Raw genomic sequence first — 27,663 nt, 5'->3', positions numbered from 1 at the left:
TGTTTTCGCATATTCGTTAACTACCAAAGCTTGAGAGCTCTTAGCCCTTACCATTCCGTTAATAGCCTATTCCTTACCCCTTTCCCTCATCGTTTGGTTCTCCTTGTTCTCTCTGCCCAGGGTTACCAATCTTGACTGAATATATATATATATATATATATATATATATATATATATATATATATATATATATATATATATATATATATATATATATATATATATATATATATATATATATATATATTATATATATATATATATATATATATATATATATATATATATATATATATATATATATATATATATAATATATAAATAAATATATTGTCACTAAGTGTTCCAAATACCTGGTTATTACACAGCTAATCATAGAATTAAAAAATTTACCTCACTTCAGCCAGATACCTTAACTCTCATAACAATCAAATTACGAGTGAGTACTCTAAAGGCAACAGTGATCCCTTAAAAAAAACTTACTAAACATGTGAGAAATCAGTCTAAGTTTATCTAAACTAGTGTGAGGTAATTATATATGCTTAGGGTAATTAAAAGGGCATCACTCCATTAAACAACTTTTAACTGTCTCCCTGGTCTTGACTCACTTTAGCAACATTAAAGGAACAAAATTCTATAACACTATGGGTATTCACCTAATTAATCCTATCACTGGTGGTCAATAAATGAAAGTTATAAAAAATTTTAAATACAAAAATTTATTTTTAATTCAAAATTTATATTCTAAATTCACAATTTCAAAGAAAATTTATTATAACTTGAAATTAACATAATTTAATTAATTCTTCAATGAAATCACCAACGTTAATTTATCCATAAATTAAGCAAGCAAAATTTAAACTATTTAGGAACACTTCAGATTTGAAAAGAAAATCTAATTAAATGAAAATTAAATCAAGTCTGCAATATTAAATTATTAAGAAACACTTAAGATGATAAGTAAATAAATCTTGAATCACCACTACATAAAATGTGAAAAATTAAGAGATTACAAACATATAAAATATGCTGAAGTGTGAAATTCACAAAGAACTAAACAAATAATTCAAAAAGAATCAACAAATTCAAATGACATTATGAACACATTATTTCACAAGACATAAAATATTAAATGGAGTGTAGATTTACTAAAGCAAAAATCCCTTAACCCTTAAACGCCGAGCCTCTATTTACAAAAAAACGTCTCCCATATGCCGGCGTTCGGTGAGTTAGCGCCAAGAGGAAAAAGTTTTTCAAAAAATCACAACACGCTTAGTTTTCAAGATTAAAAGTTCATTTTCGGCTCATTTTTTTTGTCATTGCCTGAAGTTTCGTATGCAACCATCAGAAATGAAAAAAATATCATTATCATATATAAATATTGGAATATATGACAGCAAAAAAAAAAAACTCATATAATTGTATACAAATCGCGCTGTAAGCACAACGGTTAAAGCTAATGAGTTAATTTTTTTATTTGTATTGTACACTAAATTGCGATGATTTTGGTATATAACAAATTGTAAAACGATCAAAGCAACACAGAGAAAATATTATCACAAAATGATGCATGAATTCGTAACGTGCGGACGTAAAAAAATGTTTTTTTCAAAAATTCACCATAAATCGAAATATTGTGCTAGAGACTTCCCGTTTGTTGAAAAATGAAGCTAATTGATTGAATATTACTAGACTGCAAGTGTTTTAGCTTACAATTGCAGTTTTCGACCATTTCGGTCGAGTTAAAGTTGACCGAAAGTCGAATTTTTTCTATTTATCGTGATTTATATGAAAATATTTCAAAACTGATAAAAGCTACAACCATGAATTATTTTCTGTTGTATTGTACATGAAATTGCGCACATTTTCATATATAAAACTTTATGTAACGACTAATATAAAACGGTGCAAATATTACGACAACGAGACGAAAGAATTTCTGAGATGTTCGGCCGAGTTACCGCGCAGACGTAAGGAAAATGTTTTTTAAAAATCACCATAAATCGAAATATTGTGCTAGAGACTTCCAATTTATTGCAAAATGAAGGTAAACGATTGAATATTACTAGAATGTAAGAGTTTTAGCTTACAATTGCGTTTTTTTACCATTTTGGTCGAGTTAAAGTTGACCGAAGGTTGAAATTTTGGCAGTTATCGTGATTTATATGAAAATATTTCAAAACTGATAAAAGCTACAACCATGAGCTATCTTCTGTTGTATTCTACATGAAATTGCGCACATTTTCATATATAAAAGTTTATGTAACGACTAATGTAAAATGATGCAAACATTACGACAACATGACGAAAGAATTTCTGAGATGTTCGGCCGAGTTACCGCGCGCAGACGTAAGGAAAAAGTTTTTTTTTCATAAATTCACCATAAATCGAAATATTGTGCTAGAGACTTTCAGTTTGTTGCAAAATGAAGGTACATGATTGAATATTACTAGAATGTAAGAGTTTTAGCTTATAATTGCGTTTTTTTACCATTTCGGTCGAGTTAAAGTTGACCGAAGCTTGAAATTTTGGCAGTTATCGTGATTTATATGAAAATATTTCAAAACTGATAAAAGCTACAACCATGAGTTATTTTCTGTTGTATTCTACATAAAATTGCGCACATTTCCATATATAAAACTTTATGTAACGACTAATATAAAACAGTGCAAACATTACGACAACGTGACGAAAGAATTTCTGGCGCGGACGTAAGGAAAAATTTTTTCAAAAATTCACCATAAATCGAAATATTGTGCTAGAGACTTCCAATTGGTTGCAAAATGAAGGTAAATGATTGAATATTACTAGAATGTAAGAGTTTTAGCTTACAATTGCGTTTTTTTACCATTTAGGTCGAGTCAAAGTTGACCGAAGGTTGAAATTTTGGCAGTTATCGTGATTTATATGAAAATATTTCAAAACTGATAAAAGCTACAACCATGAGTTATTTTCTGTTGTATTGTACATGAAATTGCGCACATTTTCATATATAAAACTTTATGTAACAGCTAATATAGAATAGTGCAAAAATTACGACAAAATGACGAAAGAATTTCTGAGATTTTCAGCTGAGTTACTGCGCGGGCGTAAGAAAAAATTTTTTTCAAAAATTCACCATAAATCGAAATATTGTGCTAGAGACTTCCAATTTGTTGCAAAATGAAGGTACATGGTTGAATATTACTAGAATGTAAGAGTTTTAGCTTACAATTGTGTTTTTGACCATTTCGGCCGAGTCAAAGTTGACCGAAGGTTGAAATTTTTTGTAGTCGACGTACGGTACGTCCACTTGGCACCCAACAGACAATTTTAGTCGACGTATGATACGTCCAGTAGGCGTTTATGGGTTAATATTTTTACTTTATTATACCATGGTAACAATAAGTAAAAGTCACTTTACCTTACAAAAGTTTGTGAAAACTTTCACAAAATTACCCCAAATTTTTGCTGCAGCTTTTCACTAAACACACTTCCGATAGGCGCTGTTACCACTGTTATAAATTCAGATGTAAAATGGTATTTCACAAAACCTTAATAAATGCTAAAGAGTGACCAGTGCAATATATTTACTTTTATGTTATGAGTTTAAAACATGTGAGAGAGAGAGAGAGAGAGAGAGAGAGAGAGAGAGAGAGAGAGAGAGAGAGAGAGAGAGAGAGAGAGAGAGAGAGAGAGAGAGATACACTTAATGTAACAAGCAAGGTATCTGGTCTTATGAAATGAATCCATATCTTCAGCCAATAGCAAGACACTCTCACAGAACACTCTAGAAAAGAAATATGACATCACTTCCTGAGCAATATATTTTGAATGCCATTGGTACTGCAATCTTACAAAACATGTAATCAATCAAGATGTGCTTTTACAGAAAATCATATGGGATGCGATCAGAACAATACATGTAACATTGTGAAATCATTCGTCTTCTTCTCGTATGGGACAGACAAAGAATGCGGAGTCTTCCTTATCTTGACTGATGACATCAGAAACAAAACACAAGAGCGATTGTCTGACTTGAATTTCTTGTTCTTATTACGTTATTATTAAACGCGTATTATTAATTCTTGTAAAATCTTACATACACTTCATACGATACTTCAACAGTTATTATCATTACACAGAATGCACAATAACTAGAATGGTAAATCTATCAAAATCATAGTATGATATACATTTTAAAGACAATATCATGAGTAAATATATAATTATGAAGATAATATAAACAATTTCATTTTTCTCTTGCTACTGAATTTTAGCATAAATAAATGATTCCTAATACATCTGACAAATAAGAAATAACTTTTGTTTCTGGTTTCCTTGTTAAAATCACCTATCCTAATACTGTATACCCTGTCAATATTCAAAAACACTGATTATACCAAAAGTTTGTCAAGGGATTATACTATACAGGACTGATGGTATAGAGGAATATTATTGTGAGTATCAAATACTAGATATAAAGCTGAATATGAAAATTCTGTTAGTACCCCATATAAAAAATGGGAAAAAGCATGTTAAACGAAGAAGAAGACTATACTGGTAAGTACGGTAATCTTGATATTATGCAAGACAATGAGCTCAAGCATATTCCATAATTATAAATTTGTCCAAAAATTTAGAACCATTCCTGAACTGCATTTAGATAAAAAAATATATATATAACTGTATTTGCAATTTTATAAACACACATATATATATATCATATATATATATATATATATATATATATATATATATATATATATATATATATATATATATATATATATATATATATATATATATATATATATATATATATATATATATATATATATATATATATATATATATATATATATATATATATATATATATATATAATATACTGTGTTTTCTATATATAAAATATAACTTTGTTTTTCTTTGTTTTTGTCTTAATACCTGATCTTTAGAGAAATGAACATTTGCAATTAATAGACATTTCCCAGTAATCAGTTTCAACTAAATTCTAACCAGTTTCAACTAAGTTCTTTCCATGAGAAAGTTGTGGTTAAAGTTTTCCACAACATACATTTCAAATATAAGCAATAAAACCGGATGGGCTTATCTTCCTTATATGATAGATATAATTTTTCATTAGATAAAGTAGTAACTACACTTTCCAAATTAAAGCGATGCAACAACTAGACTAAACTTTTTTCATGTGAATTATCAGTAACAGTTCTGGAGTAAGTCCAATGGTCAAGTCACTGCCTAATGCCTTACCTGTTTCAAGGGAAGTTTTCCCTTCTATGCATCTGGACTTAGGGGAATAATAATTCATTCCGCTACAACAACAACTTTTGACCTGAATGTTATCAGCCTTAGTTGAGAAGCAAGATTGATCTAGATTTTCTGACTTCCTGGTCTCTTTGCCAAACATTACAGTAGCTATAAAACAGCAGAGGAAATTCTTCTGTATTGTACTTCTTGATGAATATTTGTCCCTACTTGTCAACATATGCATCAAAAGAAGGTTGAATATGATGAGTGAAAAAATCGATAAGATGAAAAGGAAGTCATTGACAATGGTCAGTCTTTAGAAGGTATGGAGCCTGTTTACTTTACAGATAGCCAAGTTATGCTTAAATACTTTTGCACTAGAGACAGGTATCAATTTGTTGGACTAAAAGGATACTTACTTCCGTTAATGACCTTTGCTGTTTCTGCAACTTTGTAGAGATATCCTGAAGAAACTCTGAAAGACATAACGATACAGACCTAATTTTGATTTACTAAATATCATTAGGCCCTAAAAAGCTCTTAACAATATAAAACAGGAAGATTGTGATTTTCTCAATATACTTCCCTATTCAAATGTTTTCAGATGAAATTTGCACCCAATACTGTATATATTTTCCATAATGCCACTTTAAGTCACAAGAAAATTAATGAATGGTATGGGTACAGGAAAAACACTTGCTCAAGTCTAACATCAAGCATGATGATGTATTTCCCAACCATCAGAAAAAGAGATCGAATTGAATTCAACCTGAATGACAATAATTCCAATCCGGTGTCAAAAATCTCTACTTCAGAATATGTGATATCCAAAATAAAAAAATACATTACAAAACAGCAAGCAATTATGGAAAACTTCCTAGGAATTTAAATGTGCAATACCTTGGAACTAAAGGTCTGGTAAAAACTCACATTGATTCTGAACATATCCTGTTCCTGCAAGTGGCATGGAGAGACTGACCTCTCTCCGAGCCATCACCAACATGTTTGTACTTCACCCATTCAACTTTGACTGCTCCGCCACTCATGTTCAGGGCTCCTGCATGCAGACTTGCCAGGCATATGTCTGATGTCTGTTTATTTGATGGAAATGGTAATAACTTTAGTGTTTGCTTTTACAGGAAAACAAAACAAAAATAAGAGAGAATTAATACAAAGATTCATTATGTTCATTACTGTAATTAATTTTATTTACTAAACCTAAAATACTGAAACACTGTTTGTCCTAACTATTAATATTTCCATAGTTGTTACAGTCATAAGAAAAATTATTTTGAGTCATCATTTTTAAACAATGTTAATTAATGCAAACTTTTCTGTGTACATTTAGTAAATACATATTGCAAAATAGACTAATTCAACTTTTCTCCATTGTATTTTGGACATCATATAATAAAAATCTCAACAATCTCATCAACGTTCTCGCAATCACTATAAAACACACATGCTTATCAGAAACTGTCCTCCACAGAGAAGTAACAGTCCGTAAAATCGTATGTGTGGACTGAGATTCATTTAATTTGTGCCATGTGAGCAAAAAATTAAATGTCACAATAATCAAACAAATATACTGTACAGTTAGAACTGACCAAAGCAATAATTCCTTTATTTTAAACCTAAGTAAAAACTCAAACAAGACTGACTGGCTCCAAAGTATTCAATAACAAGAAGTAATAATATTGTCTCTTGCAATCTCTCATAATCTGCATTAATACAGATGACAAATGAAATACCAATTCAATTCCAAGTCCATATACTCTGGACCCATTCTGCACAAGACATGTAAAGACTTTAAAACCTTGAGATCATCTATAAATCTTGTTAATATTCATAGCCTTTCCTAGCCTGACAGAGTACACAAGTTAATCTACTCATCAGATGATAGTTGGTCTTGGCCAGAGTAGTGCCTGTTAACAGCGTGACGAAGTATAAAAGGATAAAGATAATGTTTACCTAGGTCTTTCCATTCACCCTTCTCACACAGATGTGGCAGCAGTGCGCAAATCGGTCTTTTCACCAATGTTGTTAAGTCTGGGTAAGAAAACACCCACCACAGAGTCCTGTGCATTTTCCTCTGGGAAAGTGGGTGGCTCTGTGGACTCTCAGTGACTACAAAACGTAGGTTTTCCCTACATGCAAACTTATTTTTGGTATCATAACCCCTGTTCCTCCTAAAACAATATACAAGAAATTGACAGGTGATGAATTGGTCTAACCCTAATTAAGGGATATCAATAACTTAGAAAAAAAAAAAAAGTCCATGATAAGTCATTTATGTTATTACTGACCTTTTATTCAGAATGCCCATAAAATATTAACAACGAAGGATGGAAAAAAGGAACATACATATGTTGCCTATGTAGTTTCAGTGATTTACCTAATTATTTTGGGTTGAGACAAAGCCAATATATACAAGCCAAGTCACTCCCAGGACGTCATGTTTGTTTACATTTAGGGCAAATTGCACAGCACTCCAAACGGCTCAGGGCATAACTATCAGCTTGGTGGGTGATGGCAAAGCCTATAAATACTTTTTTGGTGATGGTAGGCTATGGCACAGCTTAATTTCTCCAAATTAGTGCAACTTGCTTGACAATGCCAGCTTATTTTTCAGGCTGTAACAACGACAAAGTGTTTGAAAAGGAGATCCCCAGTCTGCTTGTCAGCAGCAACACTGCCTAAACTGCTGGGCAAACTTGAGAAGCAAGTACCTTCCAGACAGGTTGTGTTCTGTCTAGCTCATCAAGATGGAAGTCTCTTGAATTCCATCATCCAGCTCTATCTTCACTGCAGGCTCTACTACTATTTCAAATTTGAGGCCAGAAAAATGCTTACTCAAAGCAACTAAAAGAACAGAAAAGCAAAGATACTTCAGCATTTATAGTGTGCCCATGTATTTGCGATTATTTATATTATATATACATACTGTATTTTTTCAATTACCACTGTTACGTGGTTTTATTTATGTATGATCATCATTTCAGTCAACATTGGATGTATACATAAGGAATTTATTGGTCCAGTCCATACTCTGCAGATTGAGATCTGTCCATTCTATTTCACAATCTCCAGGTAGCCTTCAGGTGTAAATTTCAACAGGCCTATCTAATATGATTCATAGTATGGCCTACATATTACATTATGTACGTGTTGTCATCAGTGTCTGTGTTATGGTAGATAATGCCATAGTGCATTTGCCTTGCAGAAGAGCTTTATTGTTGAAATATTTATATGTAATGGGCTAGTTACTGAATTATTTTCTATATAATTGTAAATAACTGACTGTAAAAAAGGGAAAAGAATAACTTTCATACATAATTATATTAAACAATGTTGGATGTGGTGTAAATAATAAGTGTACGATGTTCTACATTATTGTTGTATATATATACAATAAATGATTTTAATGAAATATTTCAGTTTTTTAATAATAGTTAAAAAAGCCAAGAATGCTGAGTTTATCTCAGAAAGTAATGATCTAAAATAAATTACATTTAAGTAAGTGATGAAGGTTTGACCCATTTCTGTAGCCATAATTTTGACAGGTGTAAGTTGTCAGCTGAAGAGGTTACTGCCATAACATGATGTCATGTGAGCTGCCTATGTAGCTGATTAAATCAATTTCACTGATATTGCACACGTACATATTTTCAATAATATTTTGACTGTGAATGTTCTTTAGGCCAGGAAAATGCAGTATGAGTAATGGTCAGGCTGGCCCTGTCTGCATTCAAATATTGTCTGTTCCACAATAAAGTAAAGTAAAAGTAATGTATTTCTGTCCTTTCAACCCATCACAACATCAAAAATGTATATATCAACTTAAATCTGCTGTCTACAGTGCTCTAAGTAGAGCTTATATCTGTTGGCTTTGCTCTAAGTTAATAGTTGTGCCTCTGGCCATTTGGAGGGCTGGCTGTGCACCTTGCTTCAAATGTAAACAAACATGGCGTCCTGTTATAATCCAACGGGAAGCCGGGAAGTGACATGGCTCGTATATATAGGCTCTGGTTGAGATGTAGGGTTACTGCTTTCCCCCTGCAATATCTTAGAATTATCCCGGCATCAAGGAGGGCCTTCACTTTCTGCTAAGGTGCTTATGGGGCTGGGAATTACCATATCCCCTACCGAAAAGTAATGTCTGAGGAATAGCCTAGTGTGTATCATGACCATCCCATAAGCTAGAGATTTCTTTGAAAGAAAAATTTCCAAAGAAAGTCAGTGATGTACTCACTTTCCGGATATCATGATATTTAGGAAAGGAGTGGTGGGAGTCTGACTTCGTAATTAGGGACACTAGGATAATTCTTAGCCCATTCAGAGAGAGCAACTTGTTCATGATAGGATGTTAGAAAAATTAACTTCTGGGATGTTAGCTACAACATCCAAGTAAACCTTGAATGACTGGACCAATGATGTCTTTACAGTAATACTGAATTCCCGTAAAAGAATATGGGTTTTTCTTCTTCAAAGGGGTCCTCTTTCTTGGAATGACAGACCAGGAGAAAACAGCAAGCGACAGCTAGGTATGTGGATGATGAAGCATAGTCTCCATCTGAGATAGCCGAGTTGCTAATCCATGCTCCTGGAGTCAAGTTGGTCAAAAAGACTGCAATTAGGAGCATATGAATTGTAGTTACATTGGGGTACTGAATTGACGAGATGAAAAGAACTCAAGTACCTTATTCAGGGACAACATAATGGGAGCCCTTAAAGTAGCCAGTATTTGCAATGCAAAGTACTAGAGAAGGGAACTAGAGACTTCTGTATTTGGGTCAACACCAAGCACACAAAACCAGGCCTCCAACAATGCAACCTGGTGTAACTGTTGCAGTAATTGGCACGTGTCCTCAAATAGGTAGATCAGAAAATTTAGAACTGTTTCAACCGATATTTTAACTGGGATCTCAATGTGGAGGTAATCCAACCACACTTTCCACACAGACTGGTATTATTGGACAGATGAAGCCTGCAGGTTTTGGACCTGGTACCTAGTTTTTCAAAATCTACATGTGAAGGTCACAGTTTAGAGAGGAGGATGTGAGAACAACTTTCCCCTACTGTCTGAGATACAACAATGGATGGCAAGGACTCTTTGGACTATTTGGGAACACTAGGCAGTTGGTTTCATTGAAGGTTAGCAATGTGTCCAGTACTTTCAACATCTAGGACAATGTAGGAAACAGGAAGACTGTTCTCCATTTGTTCCAGTTCTGTAGGAATGCTTCTCTTGCTACTGTCTACATGTCCAGGTTTGGAGATGTACACACACACACACACACACACACACACCAGGAGCTGATGGTTCTTGTGTGGCAAAAAGATCCACTTCCAGACGTCAAAGTAGGCTGGCAATCATTTGAACGGTTTGTCTAACATCCATTTGGTCAAGGCTACCATCCACCTTGACAGTCAATGTTACACTAAGCAACCCTGTGAAGTAGACTGATAACAAGACACTTCCTTGCCTGAGCCATCTGTAGGAGAGAAAGAGCACTGAAAAGGACTGAACAGGAGACCAAACTCCTGATACATGTCGTCATATATTGGTTAGGACCAACAAAGCGTGGGTCCCCTTTGGGGTTTCAATTTTCTGAGACAAAGGAAGAAAGCCATCAGAACCCAGAACTTCATGTGATACTTCTCTAAACCAGGCAACCACCTTCCCTCTATCTGATGATCCTCCAACGGCTTTGCCAACCAATCAAAGAGGCATTTATGTGTATCATACCAGCACAGCCAGGTAGGTCAGGTCAACCTGTTGGGCAAGAGCTCCCCTCCAGTCCCAACTACCTGGCTTTGTCAGTGGAGATGATCATGAAGCCTTTTCTGAGCAAGTAAAAGCCAGACACTGCTCAAGTCATTGAATTGCAATCTGAGGATTGGATCTACCACAGATTCAAACTACACCAGACATGGGCTTCATTCCAACTATCATTGGGAAAACATGGATTGGGTTAGGAACTTTAGCAGGTCCTTCCTTATTCTGGTTTGTGTATGGATGGGATAGACAACTGGCCACAAAGAGTATTCCAACAAAGTCCCAACCTCACAAAACACCTCTGAGGGAGTCTGTTGACTACCCCTCTCAGGTTTCATAGGCCCTCTTCCACGGTGGCAACCAAGGTTAACAAATATCTACCAGTTGAATTCCTTTTTTTCTGAGTTTGCAGACAACATTTGCTGCTAATCTTGTGGAGATTCCAAGGCTGATGTTTAAGGCAAAGGGCATGAATCTGTATGTGTCTCTCCCTACCTGAAAAACTACTGGAGGAAGGGAACAGCAAGGGATATGTGCCAGTATGTATCTCTCAGATCTATAGAGGCTCTCCAAGTCCCAAATGGAATGAGCAAACATACTTGGGTAACAGTTGTAATCCAAAACTAGCAGCATATATTTGTCTGGTTTAGAGAGGTCAAGGACCACTCTTTGTTCAGGAGAGTCCTTCTAGGGACACTGAAGAGATATTCCTGATGATGAATATACATCTATCTCTATGGCTCTCTTTAAGAGATCCTTCTGTAGATATTCCTCCATGGAGGGGTCTGGTTGTTGGAAAAAAGAAACTTCCATGAGGAGTGGGGGGATTAGACCACTGCCAACCCTGCTCACTAAAGATGATGCTGTATCGCCCAGGGGAGGGCTTCTATTGCATGTGATGCCGTAGAAGGCAACCCAAACATGACAAATCCTAATGAGCTTCACCTCTTCCTTTGCTTCTGTTTACCTCAAAAGGGATGCTGTTCTTGTTGTAGCTGTTATTGTTGCCCCATCTTCTGTTGCTTGAGGGACACCTTAGAGATGAAAGGAGGCTTGTATGGCTCACTGTAGCATGGCTGCTTTTGTTTGTTGAGGTAGAACTCTTAGGAATATTGCTTCCCAGGCTCTACCTCACCAATAAGAGTGGTACCATACAAGACTGTTAACGGGTTTGTATGAGCTCAGTTACAACAGAATGAGACAGTAGTGTAACATTAGGGAACAACATCCTGGAGCCCCCTGTACATCATTTTGGCCCCAAAGATGCCATCAAATAAAATCATAAGTGTGCCCCCATAGGGTCCACTTAAGTTTTTGCATCAACATCTAAGGCAGTCCTTGCAGAATCTGGAAGCGCACTCATAGTTACTTCCAGAACAGTTAAAGAGGTTAGGACAGTAGGTGAAACCTTGTAAGGAACTCTGACATGGCTATCCCATCTGAGATTTTTCCAAGAGGGGCACCGACCTCCTGAGTAACCATATCCACTGGGAGCTTTCCTAACTCAAAAGGAAAGGCAAGTGTTGCCCTGTTCTTTGTAGATTTGGCAGATACTGGGATGACAGAAATCTGTATTTCTGCCACTACCTCTGACTACCCAGTAACTGCAAACTTCTGAAATTCTGCCTTCGCATGATCCATTGTTTTACAGTGAAGAGGACTGAAAGCTTGGGTCCCCAGAAGGGGTACTGCTTCTCTTAGATTGTGGAGTTACCATAATTTCCATTAAACCAGAAAAAGGTTGTCTTAATGGCTTTAGTTGCCACACTAGCAGGGGGATGACTGTCTCAGTTTCTGGATTCGTACTGAAGGAGGGACCAAGCACCAGTCCATACAAGGAAAAGCAGCTCTGTCCTTAAAGTCCATATATTTCACTTCAATCACTGTTTTCCTTTCATTGACGAGGCATTTGCTATTTGGCAAAAGGACATATATTGGGGTGTAACACCCACGGTTATCACTATTAGTATCAGGCAGGTACTGCTGCACAATACTCCCAGCTTTGGGGGTTATGCTCCGAACTGGTTGTGGCATTACAACCAGTCAACTACGTAAGCAGGAAGGTCATATCTTTACCAGTCCTCTGACTCTCAAGGAGATCTTAGAAACTAAGTTTTCTGCAAGAGAATCTCCACATGCCCACCAAGAATCCTCAATAGCATCTGATACAGTGGTGCTCAGTATCAAGGGCTTTCTCCACACTGTTCAAGAACTTCTTCTGAAACCCTAAACAAGTAAAGACAAAATTTCCTCGCTAGCAACAACCATCCAGACTGACTGAGCCATGGCAGCTGGACTGCCACTTCCTTGCAAAAGCTTAAGATTCCTCGCTAAAGGATAACAATCCCTGGAGGGGACAGGAACTTGAGGGGGGGAGGAGGGTGGGAACTACTGGAATCCTCAACATTATATTCTTGCATGGGGAGACTTGATTGTCTTTTGAAGATTACCTCTCATGCAAAATAAAAGACAGTGCCCCTGGGTCTTCTGGGTTTGGAAGAGAAACCTCTGTGGCAAAGTCCACTTCATGCCCATTAATGGTAGCAGTTATCCCAATGAATGACCCTGCACTGAAGGAATCATTTTGGCCAGGATGTGGAATCTGCTCAGATAGGGAGGGAGTACTCTCAGCCAGTGTTCTACTGATAATGTGTAACCTCCTCACTCCATACTCCCACTTAACCTTGGAACCAAAGGCCTAGTCTAAATCGAGCCCCAACTTCATTAAGGTTTGCTGCCTGGAGCATGTTGCTTATTTTGCATGTCTGGCAACCTCATGCATGTCTGGCAACTACTCAATGTCTATGGTGAGTGGTATGTGCCATATCCACTAGCTAACAGAAGATTACCATCTGTAATTTGCAGTTAAGCAAGCAACACTTAGGCTGACTTATTAGCAGAGCTGTAGTAAGGAAAAAACAAAAAACCTGAGAAACAGTACAACAAGAGCCACATATATCCACTGGATAAGTGGAATGGCCAACAAGGATGAAACAGACCAACCTGGTTACAAGTACATAGTCATGACAACATGGTATGAGACAAGCTCTGTGGGTGACATTATTTTAATAACATAATTACTGGCATCATCCCTTTAAATTATGATTAAACTAGAGATACCATTACAGTACTAAGTTCAACTAGTTTAATATATTAACAAATACAGGAAAGAAATCTCCGTCTCACCAAGAAAAAGCATATTATAAGAACTGGATCCTACAAATGTGAAACCTTGATACAGTATCTGTTAAGCAACAATCTCAATGGCTGGAATGCATGAACTTCTCTGTACCGCAATTAACAGTATTTTTGGTTACAGTATTCTATTAAGAACTAGCTTTGCAAATCTGATTTAAAATACCACATATATGAGCTATTTTGGGTGGTATTGCATTTTAAATTATTACCAATTTCAGTACTGTTGCAAAACTTTCTTTGAAAATTAAAGGAGCATTTCCCATCTTGTAGGCTAAAGTTTTTTTTTTTTTACTGAAAGATAGCCAAGCAAATCTAAATCAAATTACCAACCACATATATAAACTATATTTGAGTTATACTTTATTTCTATTTATTACTGTAATGATCAGTATTATACAATTTCAAGAAAGTTACAAGAGTATTTTTTCTATGAGCAGGTAAGAGTATTTTATGATGAAAGCTAGCCTACCAAACTACATTAAAATACCATATTTATAATCTATATGGGATAGTACAATGTTCTGAACTACTGTTAACTTGGGTAGTACAATGTTGTAAATTATTATTAACTTAGGTAGTACAATGTTTTGAAATATTTTTAACTATCTGACTAATACTCAGTGTGGTAAGTCCTCATGCAACTGAAACTTGCCTAACACATGACATCAAAGTACTACCCATAAGCTATAGCTGGGTGGCACTACACTTTAAATTATCATTAAATACTATCAGTACAGTAGTGTAGTTACAAATATTACAGGATTATGCCTCATACTTCTACTCTGGTACAATTAATATATGTATCATTAAAACTATTAGTTTAATAACAATAACCAGTGCAGGAAAGCATTTTCTACTTCTTGCTAATTAGGAGCCATAAAAGGTTTTACTTGAACAGGAGTCATAATATAATGTCTTCGTGGCATTATAACACAATGCAAAGTAGATCCACATGACCAATAGATAATTTTCTGACATGATAAACTCCTGACATTAAATTTAACTGGGGGTTCTTGTGAATTACAATCTCTCCATAACATTTCCTATATTGAAATTTTGTATGGAGCTAAGAGAAAAAACACTTGGATTAAAGAGAAATCATTAGGATTAACACACTTGGGAAGTCAAGATCACCACCATACTGAGAGAGAAGGAAATGCTAGGCTATAAACACTGTTCACTACATCTTAAGCTAAAATTATACACAGAGTGATAAGGCATCAAATTAATGAATTATTATCAAAATATCTATCTGCTGTAATTTAGAACAGGAGCTGAAGCTCAAGGGTACCTAGAAACACAAGATCTATTGCCCTAATAATGACTCTGCAGCCGGGAGATGTCCGAGTTGGAACAGTTTTCATAATTATCATGAAAAGTAGGAAATTTATAGGAAGCACTACACTGAAGGAAGCTAAGATGATGTCACTAACTATCCTCAGCAGAGAATTGTGTAGAGCACAAGCAAATAGCTGGGTGAATTCTGGGAATACAGTACTGCATTACAGTCTAGTCCACCATCATGCAGGATAGATAGATAGAGATAGATAGATATATATATATGTATATATATATATATATATATATATATATATATATATATATATATACATATATATATATATATATATATATATATATATATATATATATATATATATATATACATATATATATATATATATATATATATATATATATATATATATATATATATATATATATATATATATATATATATATATATATATATATTCTGATAAAGACCTCTTTCAGGAAAAATGCTTTCAGTAGTTGATCAATGAAAAAAATAGTAATAAACACCAAAATATTTGTGTACTTGTATATGAAACATTGTGATCTCTAGTAACTTACTTCAGGAGCTGATACATAAGTGTTCCATATACAGGTCTAGGGACTTCCACTGATGATCTCATGCATTCTTCTGAACACCTGAAAAATTATGATATTAATATTGCTACCCAGAACAATATAAAAAGTAAAATAAGGACAAAGCAGATAACAATGAAGGTGGTAATAGTAATGGTAACAAGATAATAATAATCAGTTATTTCTGATAGCTAAGGATTAGCTTACATCTGTTCACACAATCACACCTCAAACAAAAACAATATAGGCTGCAACATTCCACAAACATGGAAAGAGGAATGGAGTACAATACTGGATATGAAAGGCTTGTGCAGCCTTTATGATAAGAGCAAAACTAGGAAAGAAATATATATAGAAGGAATCAAAATACACACATTCAGTGATCAGCTATTCTATTTTCCAAATTATCCTGCAATGAGAATGTTTAGATTTATAACCCAGAATGTGTGTAGAATCTATACATTCTTGTCCTTCCACTAAACTTTCCACTTATGAACTCCCTCATTTCAATGTACTACTAGATCATGTTATCAAGAGATCAGTACTAAAAGCCTGTTGCTCAGACCTCTTAATAAGGCTGATATTATTAATTAATAAGCAGAATGTACTTTACGGAAAAATTGAACACAAAGTATATATCCCAAATTGGTTTTGTCTTTAGTAATTGAACACAGAGTATAAATCCCAAATGTTTTTGTCTTTAGTTTTAAGATATTCTCACCACGACTAGTAAAGCTCTAGAAACTTACTGTGACAGCACTGCCACCCTAGCATATATATATAATATAAATAATATATATATATATATATATATATATATATATATATATATATATATATATATATATATATATATATATATATATATATATATATATATATTACATATATATATCTTATATATGATCATGTATTATTCAATTACATAATTTTACATCCCTGCAAACCAAGATTATATACATATAACCTGAATACTATATATATATACAAATATAACCTCAAAGACAGTCGTTATTAATATAAAGGTCGCCAGTTAAATAATATATATATACATAATATTTGAGATGAATTTGATTTAAATATATATATATATATATTCTTCCAAACATATAATATATATATATATAATATATCGAAACTTAAAACTGTGTTGCTTACCTAACCTAGTTGATATTTAGTAATGGAATAAAATATTTGTGTACTTGTTATGAAACAATATAATAATTTACTTCAAGATACATAATTCCATAGACTTCTCATGCATTCTTCTGAACACCTGAAAAATTATGAAGGAGGAAACAAAATAAACAAGTAAAATAAGGACAGAAAAAAAGATAAAAGAAATGGTAACAAGAATAATAATCAGTTATTTGATAGTTAAGGATTAGATTACATCTGTTCACACAATCACACCTTAAACAAAAAAACAATTAGCTGCAACATTCCACAAACATGGAAAGAGGAATGTCAATATGGTGAAAGGCTTCTTCAGCTTCACTAATAAGAATAAAACTAGAAAAAATATAGGGAGAAGGAATCCCACACATTCAGTGATGTGTGGTCTCTTTTCCAAATTCTCCAGAGAATCTTCTAGAAGTTTATAACCCTAGAATGTCAAAAATCTATACATTCTTGTCCTTCAACTAAACTTTCTTGTTAAAAACACCTCATTTTCAAAGACTACTAGAAGGAAAAAGATCAGTATTAAAAGACCTGTTGGACCAGACCTCTTAATAAGGCTGATATTATTAATTAATAAGCCTTTTCAACGGAAAACTGTTAAAAGTTTGAACCCAAATTGGTTTTGTCTTTAGTAATTGAACAAGAGTATAAATCCCAAATTTTTTGTCTTTAGTTTTCAAGATATTTTTACAACGACTAAAAAGTTCTAGAAACTTACAGTAACAGCACTTGTATCCGTATATATATATATATATATATATATATATATATATATATATATATGATACAGTAAAGAACTGGAGCCTCGATGGCACAGTCGGTTACAGCAGCAGCTTCGGACTTTGTAGAGGTCTGTGGCGCGGGTTCAAATCCGCAGCCGACTGATCAGAGAGGCAGACACTTTGCTATCCGTGTAGACACCCCGGGATTATGTATGTAATCAACGGATAGGTTTGCTTAAAAAGCAAATGGGTGTTACAGACTAAATACACACACAAAAAAAAGCCACTCCAACATCTTCTAAAAACATAACAAACATCTCACACGTCTCGAACTCCCGACCTACCAGCGCAACAACTTCCCGCTGCTGGGAGAAAGGGCGTTAGGTCTGGTATGATACATGTACCATAAGCTACCGGGGTCTAAGCGATGTCAGGCAGGGCAGCATGATATGCAAGAAAAGTGTTGCTGTTTTTAAAGAGTACAATCTTCGGCGTCACTATAAAACAAAACATCTTTCTACATATTCAAAGTTTTCTGGAAAGTTGCATTGTGAGAAATCTGAGTTCATGAAATGTATTTTGGAATCTCAAATGTATCTCCTCACAAGAATTACTGCTGGAAATGAATCAGTCACTCATACAAATTACAAAATACTGTAGTGCATAAGGTGGCAGAGTGAGGAAAACAGTTTACTGACAGCAAGTTCATCAAAGCGTGTATGATGGAAGCAGCAAATGACATGTCCTCAGAAAGCTGATTTGTTTGGAAGTATCAGTCTTTCAGCAAGTTCAGTTGTGCAGAGAACATAAGAACATAACAGAACAGTGCTCCAGATACACAAGAAGGCTATGAATTTCTTGTGGTATTCTCTGGCGCTGGACGAGTCTACTGATCTCTCAAGTATGTCACAAATTCTCGTGTTCATTCATATTGTTATTTTGGGGTTTCAGACCACAGAAGAGTTGGCACCTGTTTGCAGCATGCACGGAACAACAACTGGAGAAGACATTTTCATGGAAGTCAGAAAACTCTGCAATTAGGCTATAACCTTCAGTGGAATCAGCTTCAATGTGTTACAGTTGGAGATAAAAATATGGCTGGAGTGAGGAAAGGTCAGGTTGGGCAGATCAAGAGGAAGTTGGAAGATCTTTAACTCCCAATTGCTCTGATTATACACTAAATTATAGATCAACAAACACTCTGTAGGAAAGACTTAGATATTTCTTGCGTACTGAAACCAGTCGTTTCTGCGGTGAACTTCATTCGAGGTATTGCACTTGATCACCACCAGTTCCAGGCTTTTCCTGAAGAAATTTTGATTCTGAATTCTGTGACTTTCCTTATCACACAGTAGTGAGGTGGCTCAGCTGCAGTAAAGTCCTGTTTTGATTTTATAAGCTCAAAAGAGAAATAGATTTTCCTTACCGAAAAGGATAGAGCTGATCCATTTCCATCAGTTTGTACCTGGCTGTCAAAGTTGTCATTTTTGGTTGACATCACATCCCACATGAATGAATTTAACTTGAAACTTCAGGGAAAGGATAACCGCATCTGTGATCTCTACACAATCATCAAAGGATTTCGGAGAAAGCTATCATTGTTTGAAGCACAACTGGAAGGAGGACACTTCTCTCATTTTCAGTGTTACAAAGAGTTTCGTGCTGGAATCACAGATGATGTCAACCTTGGGTTTCCTAAGAAATTCATGACTTATTAACAATTTTTGGAGAGATTTTCAGATCTCGACAAAACGGAGAGCGACGTTCTTTCGCTCCCGAACCTGTTTGATTGTAACCTTGTCAATGTGCCAATCGAACTACAGTTGGAGCTCAATGATTTTCAAGCAAGCAATTCCAATGCAAATATTAATGACACATTAAAAGCTAAAAACAGTTTCACAAAGCTACCTAACCTTTTCTACTTCTTAAGTTTGTGCAATTCGGATATGTAAACACTGGGTGCGATATAATTATCTTACTGCTAACGTCACCTTCTTTGATAAATTTGGTAAATAAATTTGGTAAATAAATATGTTTGTTGACTTTATTTTTGTGTATTTTGTAATCTGTGTATTGGTAAATATGTTGGTTGTCTTTATTTTTGTATATTTTGTATTTTGTGTATTGGTAAATAAATACGTTGGTTGTCTTTACTTTTTGTGTATTCACTGTTTTATATTGAATAAAATGGTTATGTGCCCCCACACTCGTCATTCTCCCAGTTATCTGACCCACTGTAAAAAAAGTTCAGTGACCCCCGCTCTAGTCACAGATGTATCCCATATATATTTTTAAAAAGAGATCTTCACAAGGTTTATCCTCATTTTCAAAAACTGTCATAATTTAAAACTCCTAACCAAGACCTACATCTTGTTCAAATTGGTCTGATTTCCATGGTGAACTCTCGTTGCTTTGCTATATTTTTAAAACTGCCAAAACATTTTCTGTGGGACCAATGCAATGAATATACATTTCATTACCTTATGGAAAGAGGTTTTCAGATGTGAGCACTCTGCATCTCTGAGCACTTTCTATCATTTGTAAAGATAAAGAGCCACTAATCATTTGTAGAATTTACAGCCTCAGAGACACTTCAGATATTAACAGCCTCAGAGGCATTTCACAAATTAATCTGGTTTTCGGTATAAAATAAAATCCACGAGTAATTTTTAAAATTGGATCTTCCGTACATTTCTTGAAAATCAGAGTCAAAAGCTCAGGGTTCCATCCCACTATTTGCCATTTGAAATGTGAAGAACTTTCAGAAATATAAAATCTTTCTTAATCATGCATAACCGGTGTCCTGTAAAATCACTTGAAACCTAGTCTCAAATTCACTTGCTATAAGCTGTGTTAATCCTTTGGTAATTTTTGAGGTTTTTTCATAGGAACCCAGTTTCCTGTGAATCATAATTTTGTGCATTATTTGTGTTTTTCTAGCAAAACCTGTACTTTTATTCACAGTTATTTCAATTTATATATGTATATATATATATATATATATATATATATATATATATATATATATATATATATATATATATATATATATATATATATATATATACATACACACACAGTGCTCCCCACATTTTTGCGGGGATAGCTTCCAGAACCCACTGCAGAAAAAAATAAAACCCTGTAAAAATGCTTGTAACTGCTTATAACTGCCAAATACTCCTCAAACTAAAATGCTTATAACTGTCTACTTTAAAAGTTCACTGCCTAATTTATTAGTTCAAACAAAAATATACCTTAAATTATCATACTAAAACAATTTAATGTCAATTCAAACAAAAATACACCCCAAACCATCATCCCAAAATACCCTGGTAAAGTCCCTGCTGAGCGGGTTTTCTGTGGTGACCTTCTAGAGATAGGTACTAGTCTTTGAATTCTCTTTGCTTTTTATTTTTATTTTTTTTTTTATTTAACTTTTTACCTTCTTTTAATATAAATTCTTAAGCGTCTTGTTAATTTTAACCTTTGTACAATTGTCATTTTACTGAGTCTGTTTTTAATTTGGAAATTTTGTATATTTTACAGCCCTGATGATGAGACTTGATGTCTCGAAAATTCGGCTATTAAATTTATGATGCTTCGATGGTTGTTTTCCATCCTTTTCCTCTTGAATCCCCAGCGTTCTAGATGCCCTAATTTGCCTGAGTATATATATATTTATATATATATATATATATATATATATATATATATATATATATATATATATATATATATATATATATATATATATATATATATATAGTTGACCCAGGATTCGCAGGGGATAGGGACAACCCCTGTGAATCACTAAAATCCACAAATATTTGACACCCTTCTAAAAACACTTATAACTGCCTATTTTTTTAATAATTCAAACACCAGAGACATCCTCTAAAAATGCTTATAACTGCCCATTTTAATAGTTTTACCATAAAAAAAAAATTTATTTAGTCCTGAAAATAATGTGAAAATATAGTAATTATTGAATATTTCTCTATGAAAAATTTTTGCGAATAGGCTAATTTTCTGCGAATGTGGATATATGTTCTACAAAAAAATCTCTGTGAATCGTATGACTGTATATACAGTATCTACTGTATACTATATATATATATATATATATATATATATATATATATATATATATATATATATATATAAAGTAATTCCTCAATTATCCAGATCACAATTATCCAGAACTCAATATTATCCGTCACACCGGACCAGAGACCAAGGTCTCAAAGATATAAGATATACTTTATATAAATTTTTAAATTTGAAAAACCACCCTCCAATGACCGGCAATGCTGTGCAGACTCAGGAAAACGTTGGTGATGCTGCTTACACTCAAACTGAGAAATGGTTTCTGAGGGGTGGGAAAGGCCTCAACAATTTTCCAAGGTGGGGGGGAAGTGTTGGCTGGCTGGGCGCCAAAGGGTGAAGAGGGCCAGTGTGGAGAGAGAACAATAACCGGTATGTTTACATTAAACAGGCCTGAGAGAGAACAATAACTGGTATGTTTACATCAGAGGCGAACAATAACTGGTATGTTTACATCAGAGGCCTAAGTGCAGTAACACAAACACTCCTTTACTTTTTTACTTATATTTTATTATGCTACAGTGTCTTCATTTATATATTTACTGTATTTTCTCACTTTTTATTTTTCACACAAAAGGATAAAAGCAATCAAGTGCATAGGGTATGTGTGTGCACAAACTCATTCGATGTCGCCTGTGAACTTGCTACAGTATGTTTGGTGTTGGCTTGCTTTACAAATGAAATTTGCTTTTAAATATTTCAATGGTGATTAGAGATGAAATATCAACAGTGACAAAATATTCTCTTGTATACTGTTATGATCTGTGGGATAATCATACTTACGTCAACTAAACTTGTAATGAATTACAGCACAATAAATCAAGAAAATAAAAGGCAACATATACAAACATATGCACACACTCACTCAATGGTACTGTGTACTTCCTGGAGTTTGTTTGGTTTCATGTTTTTATGTTTACGATACAGTAACTCATATTTTATTACAAGATATGTACTATACAGTACTTACTGAGATACAATATACAGAGAGAGAGAGAACAATACCGTAAAACACACACACACACACACACTCCTACACTATCTTATTCATATTTTACGCTACAGCATTTTCATTTACATTATGTTTTTATTGCATTTTCTCATTTATCAACTGCTATTTAGTCATGTTCTTAGAATGAATTGGCTTTGAAAAGTCGTCATCGATAAATATTATACAGTATGTACTAAAGTTAGGTTCCAATGAAAAGTTCGTGTGTCTGAATTCGCACAACTTGAATAGTGTAAGATCAAGGTATTACTATATATTGTGTGTATACATATACATATACATATATATATATATATATATATATATATATATATATATATATATATATATATATATATATATATATATATATATATATATATATATATATATATATATATATATATATATATATATATATATATATATATAGATATATATATGTATACTGCATATATAATATACAGTATATATGTATATATATCTATATCTATATATATATAATATATATATATATTTGTATACAGTATATATATATATATATATATATATATATATATATATATATATATATATATATATATATATATATATATATATATATATATATACAGTAAACCACCCATATTCCAGGGGATGCATACAGCAACGCCCGCCCCTGAGAATAGCTAAAATCCATGAATACTTAAAACCCTCTAAAAACACTTAGAACAGCCTATTTTGATAGTTTAATAATTACTGAATATTTCTCAGTGAAAAATACAGCGAATGGGCGAATTTTCCGCGAATAATGGGTAGATACGTTCCACAGAGAAATCCGCGAATACGTGAGTTCACGAATATTGAGACCACGAATGCCGGGGTTTACTGTACTTTGATGTGGCCCCAAGGAACTTCCACCATGTTCAGTACTAGTATCTCGGAGATGATGCGTAGATAAGCCAAAGTAGCACCGAATATTTACCATTTCTGATATTCAGTCTCTAATCGCCCTAAAAATATTTATGATGCAAATTTAATTTGTAGGCAAAACAAAACCAAAGAGGCTGTACCAAGTTCATCAATGGCATGGACTGAATGTGTGCATATGTATGTACCCTACACACATGATTGGGTTTATCTATTGGTTTATAAAACTGAAAAAATCAGAAAATATTGCACATTCAAAATATACACGAGAATAATGTAGCATAAAATATAAACAAAATAGTGTAAGAGCGTGTTATTGTATTAGGCTTTAATGTAAACACGTCAATTCTCTCTCTCTCTATACCGTATATCAGTACTGTACATATCCTTTCAAGAAATATCAATTACTGTACCATAAACAAAAATGCCAAACTAAAACTCCAGGAAGTTTACGATGCCATCGAATGAGTGCATACATATTTAGGTACTGATCATATTATTTACTTTGCCTTATTTACTGTACCATATTTCTGTGCTACTTTGGCATGTTATCTACACGTCAACTCCAAGGTCCTAGTACTAAACATGGTGGAAGCTCCTTGGGACGCTGTGTTTAGTACTAGCCCCCTCGGGGATCAAAGTATCATATACACCAACTTCTATATTGTGTGATCAACAAATTATTATATTAATAAACGATATCTTTGCGTGGCCGTCTACTTTACATTTACCATACAATGGTTTAAAATATGTACAGTGTAGATGTATTTTCCTTGTAGATAACAAGCAAAAGCAGTACCAAATATTCTCTTATATACTGTTATGACATGTGTGATAATCACACCTAGAGTTAACTGAACTTGTAATGAAAACGGTACAGTAAATCAAGCAAAGCAAAAAAACAAATAGTAACACATACATACTGTACGTATGCATGCACTAATTCGATGTAGCTGTGAATTTCCGGGACTTTTAGTTTCATAAAACAAATCAGAAACAGCTGTTTTGTGGATTTGAGGACTTGACTTTAACATAAAGTATGACAGTTTACATTTGTATAACCGTTTTACATTTAAGCATAAAAATAAAAATAATAATTCCATTAATACATTCGTTTCTTTTAGCAAGTAAAAAATAATTTTCCTAATTCTTTTGGTAGTAGGTTCAATCAGCTGATTCTGTGAACATGGTAATATATCAATATTATAAAATAAAGTGTAAATGAATTCTACACGTAAAATAAAAGTTTTGTTACTGTTACATTTATCTTAAATACAGCTGTAATAGCCTATTTGACCTTTGCAAATGGATACTAAAGTGTAACACCTGGATTAGCCTAGGTCTATACTTCACACATGGCCTACACATTTTTATCTTGTGTATGGTAACACAATATGGTAACAACTGTTATGGAAGCTGCTGTATAAAAATACTTAAGTGGTCATAAAACCACGGTAGGTTGTGGGTAAACACAGGTAGGCTACCTGCCCACTGAACTGTGTCATTTTCTAGGGGAGGAAAAGAAGGGGTTGCATTTCTTTTCAGTGTATTTATGCAGTATTTTGTTACAAATATGGGGAAAACGGGTAGATAATTGCCTTTTGCATAAAGTTATCAGTTTAAAGTATGATGGTTGTTTATAAGCACACTGAGTGTTCCCAGTTAGCCTTTGTGGTATTGACAAGGTTAGGTGGGGAAGGGAATGGCCTTGTCCTTGAACATCCCTTTGATGTTTTTACTCACGATTATCTGATGGCCTCTTGGCTCTATTAACCCGGATGACTGAAGGATTACTTATATAATAAACATATGCATACATACACACAACCACACATATTATCACTCATAGTTTTTGGCAGTCAATTATTCAATTTTCCTTCAGTACCAATATACATGGGGTATCTATTACTGCCATACAATGCCCGAAGGAACTCTGCCATTTCGTAAGTTGCATCAAAATGGATATCTGGTATTTTGGTTTCAAACAACAGTAAAATTGATGATCACTTACGTGTGTGTAGTCTCTGGTGATGCTTTACTGAGTCCCAGCTCCCAGAATGTTTTGCATCGTGAGCTTTGACTTGTAACTAGTGTCACTACCCCTGAAAAAATAGACGAGTTTGATGACTTGGACCAAAAGACTAGTAAAAGATTTTGATGACTTGTACCAAAATACCTGTAAAAGTAACTTGAAACATTGGTTATCTGAAGGTAAGCAGAGAATGAAAGCATTTTTTACGTCAGTATAAACATCAAAAATTTAAAAAGTATTGTTACTGGAACCACTTTATATCGGCGAGGGGGCAAAAAATCATTACCTTGCATGAGGTAGACCTCATGATGGAGTATTACAGTTTCTCTAGGAATAATCCTTACTTGATTTAAGAAAAACAGCATAAAGTGGAGTGCTCATAGCCAAACTAAGTGGAAGCTTGTACAGTATAATTCGGCAGTGTATGAAATCCTGCTGCACCGATAAAACAAAACCTTAATTGAAAAATCTATTTAAACACTAAATTCTATTTAATTCTTAAAATAATCTAGGAGCAAACAAACAGATTTACAGTAGACTATGGGTTAATCAAAACCTAACCATTTAATAGAGAAAATTATTAAAAGAAGCAAGACATTTTTGTTAAAGAACATGCCTCAATTACAGTAGTTGCCATATCCTGTAAATGTTTGTTTTGACTAACTTCTGGGACGGCTAGAATTGTATTTTTTTATGTGAACATTGTTTCAAGTGTTTCCCAAACCCATATTATGGCAAAAACATGAAACGATTCTACAGAGTGGAATTTTCTTTTACCCACCCTGTTTCAAATTTTGACACAATTGAAAAAAATAAGTTTCAAAGTCATTCAGCGGATCATTTGACTATATGGTGAACATTACTAAAAATACTAAGCAATGCCAACAACGCCATGCAACAAAAACGAGCTTCTATCAGATCCAAAAAGTAAATTTATCAATATTTGTGCAACAGATTTTCTTGTAAATTCAATGAAGGATTTCCTGTACTAGACAACAATTACTGTCATCACACATTTCACATCACAAGAGACCCAGACCTTACACTGCAAGACTGAAAAGGAACTGTTTTTATGTAGGCAACCAAAGGCCACTTTCTCATGAAGTTGCAGGAGAATAGTGTCACCATATTGCATTACTGAGAAAGCCTCTACATCTTACTGTTATTCCTTTCCTTATTATATACCAGTTACAACTTTTCACTTTGCCATGTCGTGGTGTAATCTACATACTACTTCCAAGATAACATGGGCAGTCTTTTGAGGCTCAAGCCTCGTATGCAACAAATCAACTCTCAAGTCAAAATAGAGGCAACAAACAGCATCAATCAACACTCATATTTAATTTCTGCTAATTACAATTGAAATTTACAATGTTTAGGACTCCTGTATAAATAAACCTTCAAGTATTAATGATATGAATTACCAAATCATCCAGCTGCTGTCATTTCTAAAGATAAAATACGGGTATATGAACAAGCAGTATATACTCAGTTTTCATTTCCGCTCACAGTACTTTATGTGACATTAGCCAAAGTAACTGTCTCGGTACTGCTATTTTCTGTTGATGAATGGAAGAAAAATAGGAGAAAAATATATAGTTTCTTTTTAAAT

At 33.9% G+C, this 27,663-nt stretch overlaps 2 protein-coding genes across 3 annotated transcripts in view; both read right to left on the bottom strand.

Moving 5' to 3' along the window:
* Positions 1–27,663, bottom strand: part of LOC136835554 (receptor-type tyrosine-protein phosphatase epsilon-like) — a 282,453-nt gene that overhangs the window by 119,770 nt on the left and 135,020 nt on the right. The window lies entirely within an intron of this gene.
* Positions 1–27,663, bottom strand: part of LOC136835560 (uncharacterized) — a 42,300-nt gene that overhangs the window by 9,859 nt on the left and 4,778 nt on the right. Inside the window, exons 3-6 of one of the 2 annotated variants that reach the window (XM_067099217.1) lie at positions 26,031–26,121; positions 16,100–16,177; positions 6,178–6,338; positions 5,667–5,722 (exon numbers count right to left, since the gene is read on the bottom strand). In XM_067099217.1, coding sequence (XP_066955318.1) covers positions 5,667–5,722; positions 6,178–6,293 — 172 coding nt within the window. In that variant the 5' untranslated portion in view covers positions 6,294–6,338; positions 16,100–16,177; positions 26,031–26,121. The remainder of the gene's footprint in view (positions 1–5,666; positions 5,723–6,177; positions 6,339–16,099; positions 16,178–26,030; positions 26,122–27,663) is intronic. The other variant, XM_067099218.1, reaches the window with a different exon arrangement.

Source organism: Macrobrachium rosenbergii, chromosome 55 (genome assembly GCF_040412425.1).
Source record: "Macrobrachium rosenbergii isolate ZJJX-2024 chromosome 55, ASM4041242v1, whole genome shotgun sequence".
NCBI lineage: Eukaryota > Metazoa > Arthropoda > Malacostraca > Decapoda > Palaemonidae > Macrobrachium > Macrobrachium rosenbergii.
This window is presented reverse-complemented; position numbering and strand designations above follow the sequence as displayed.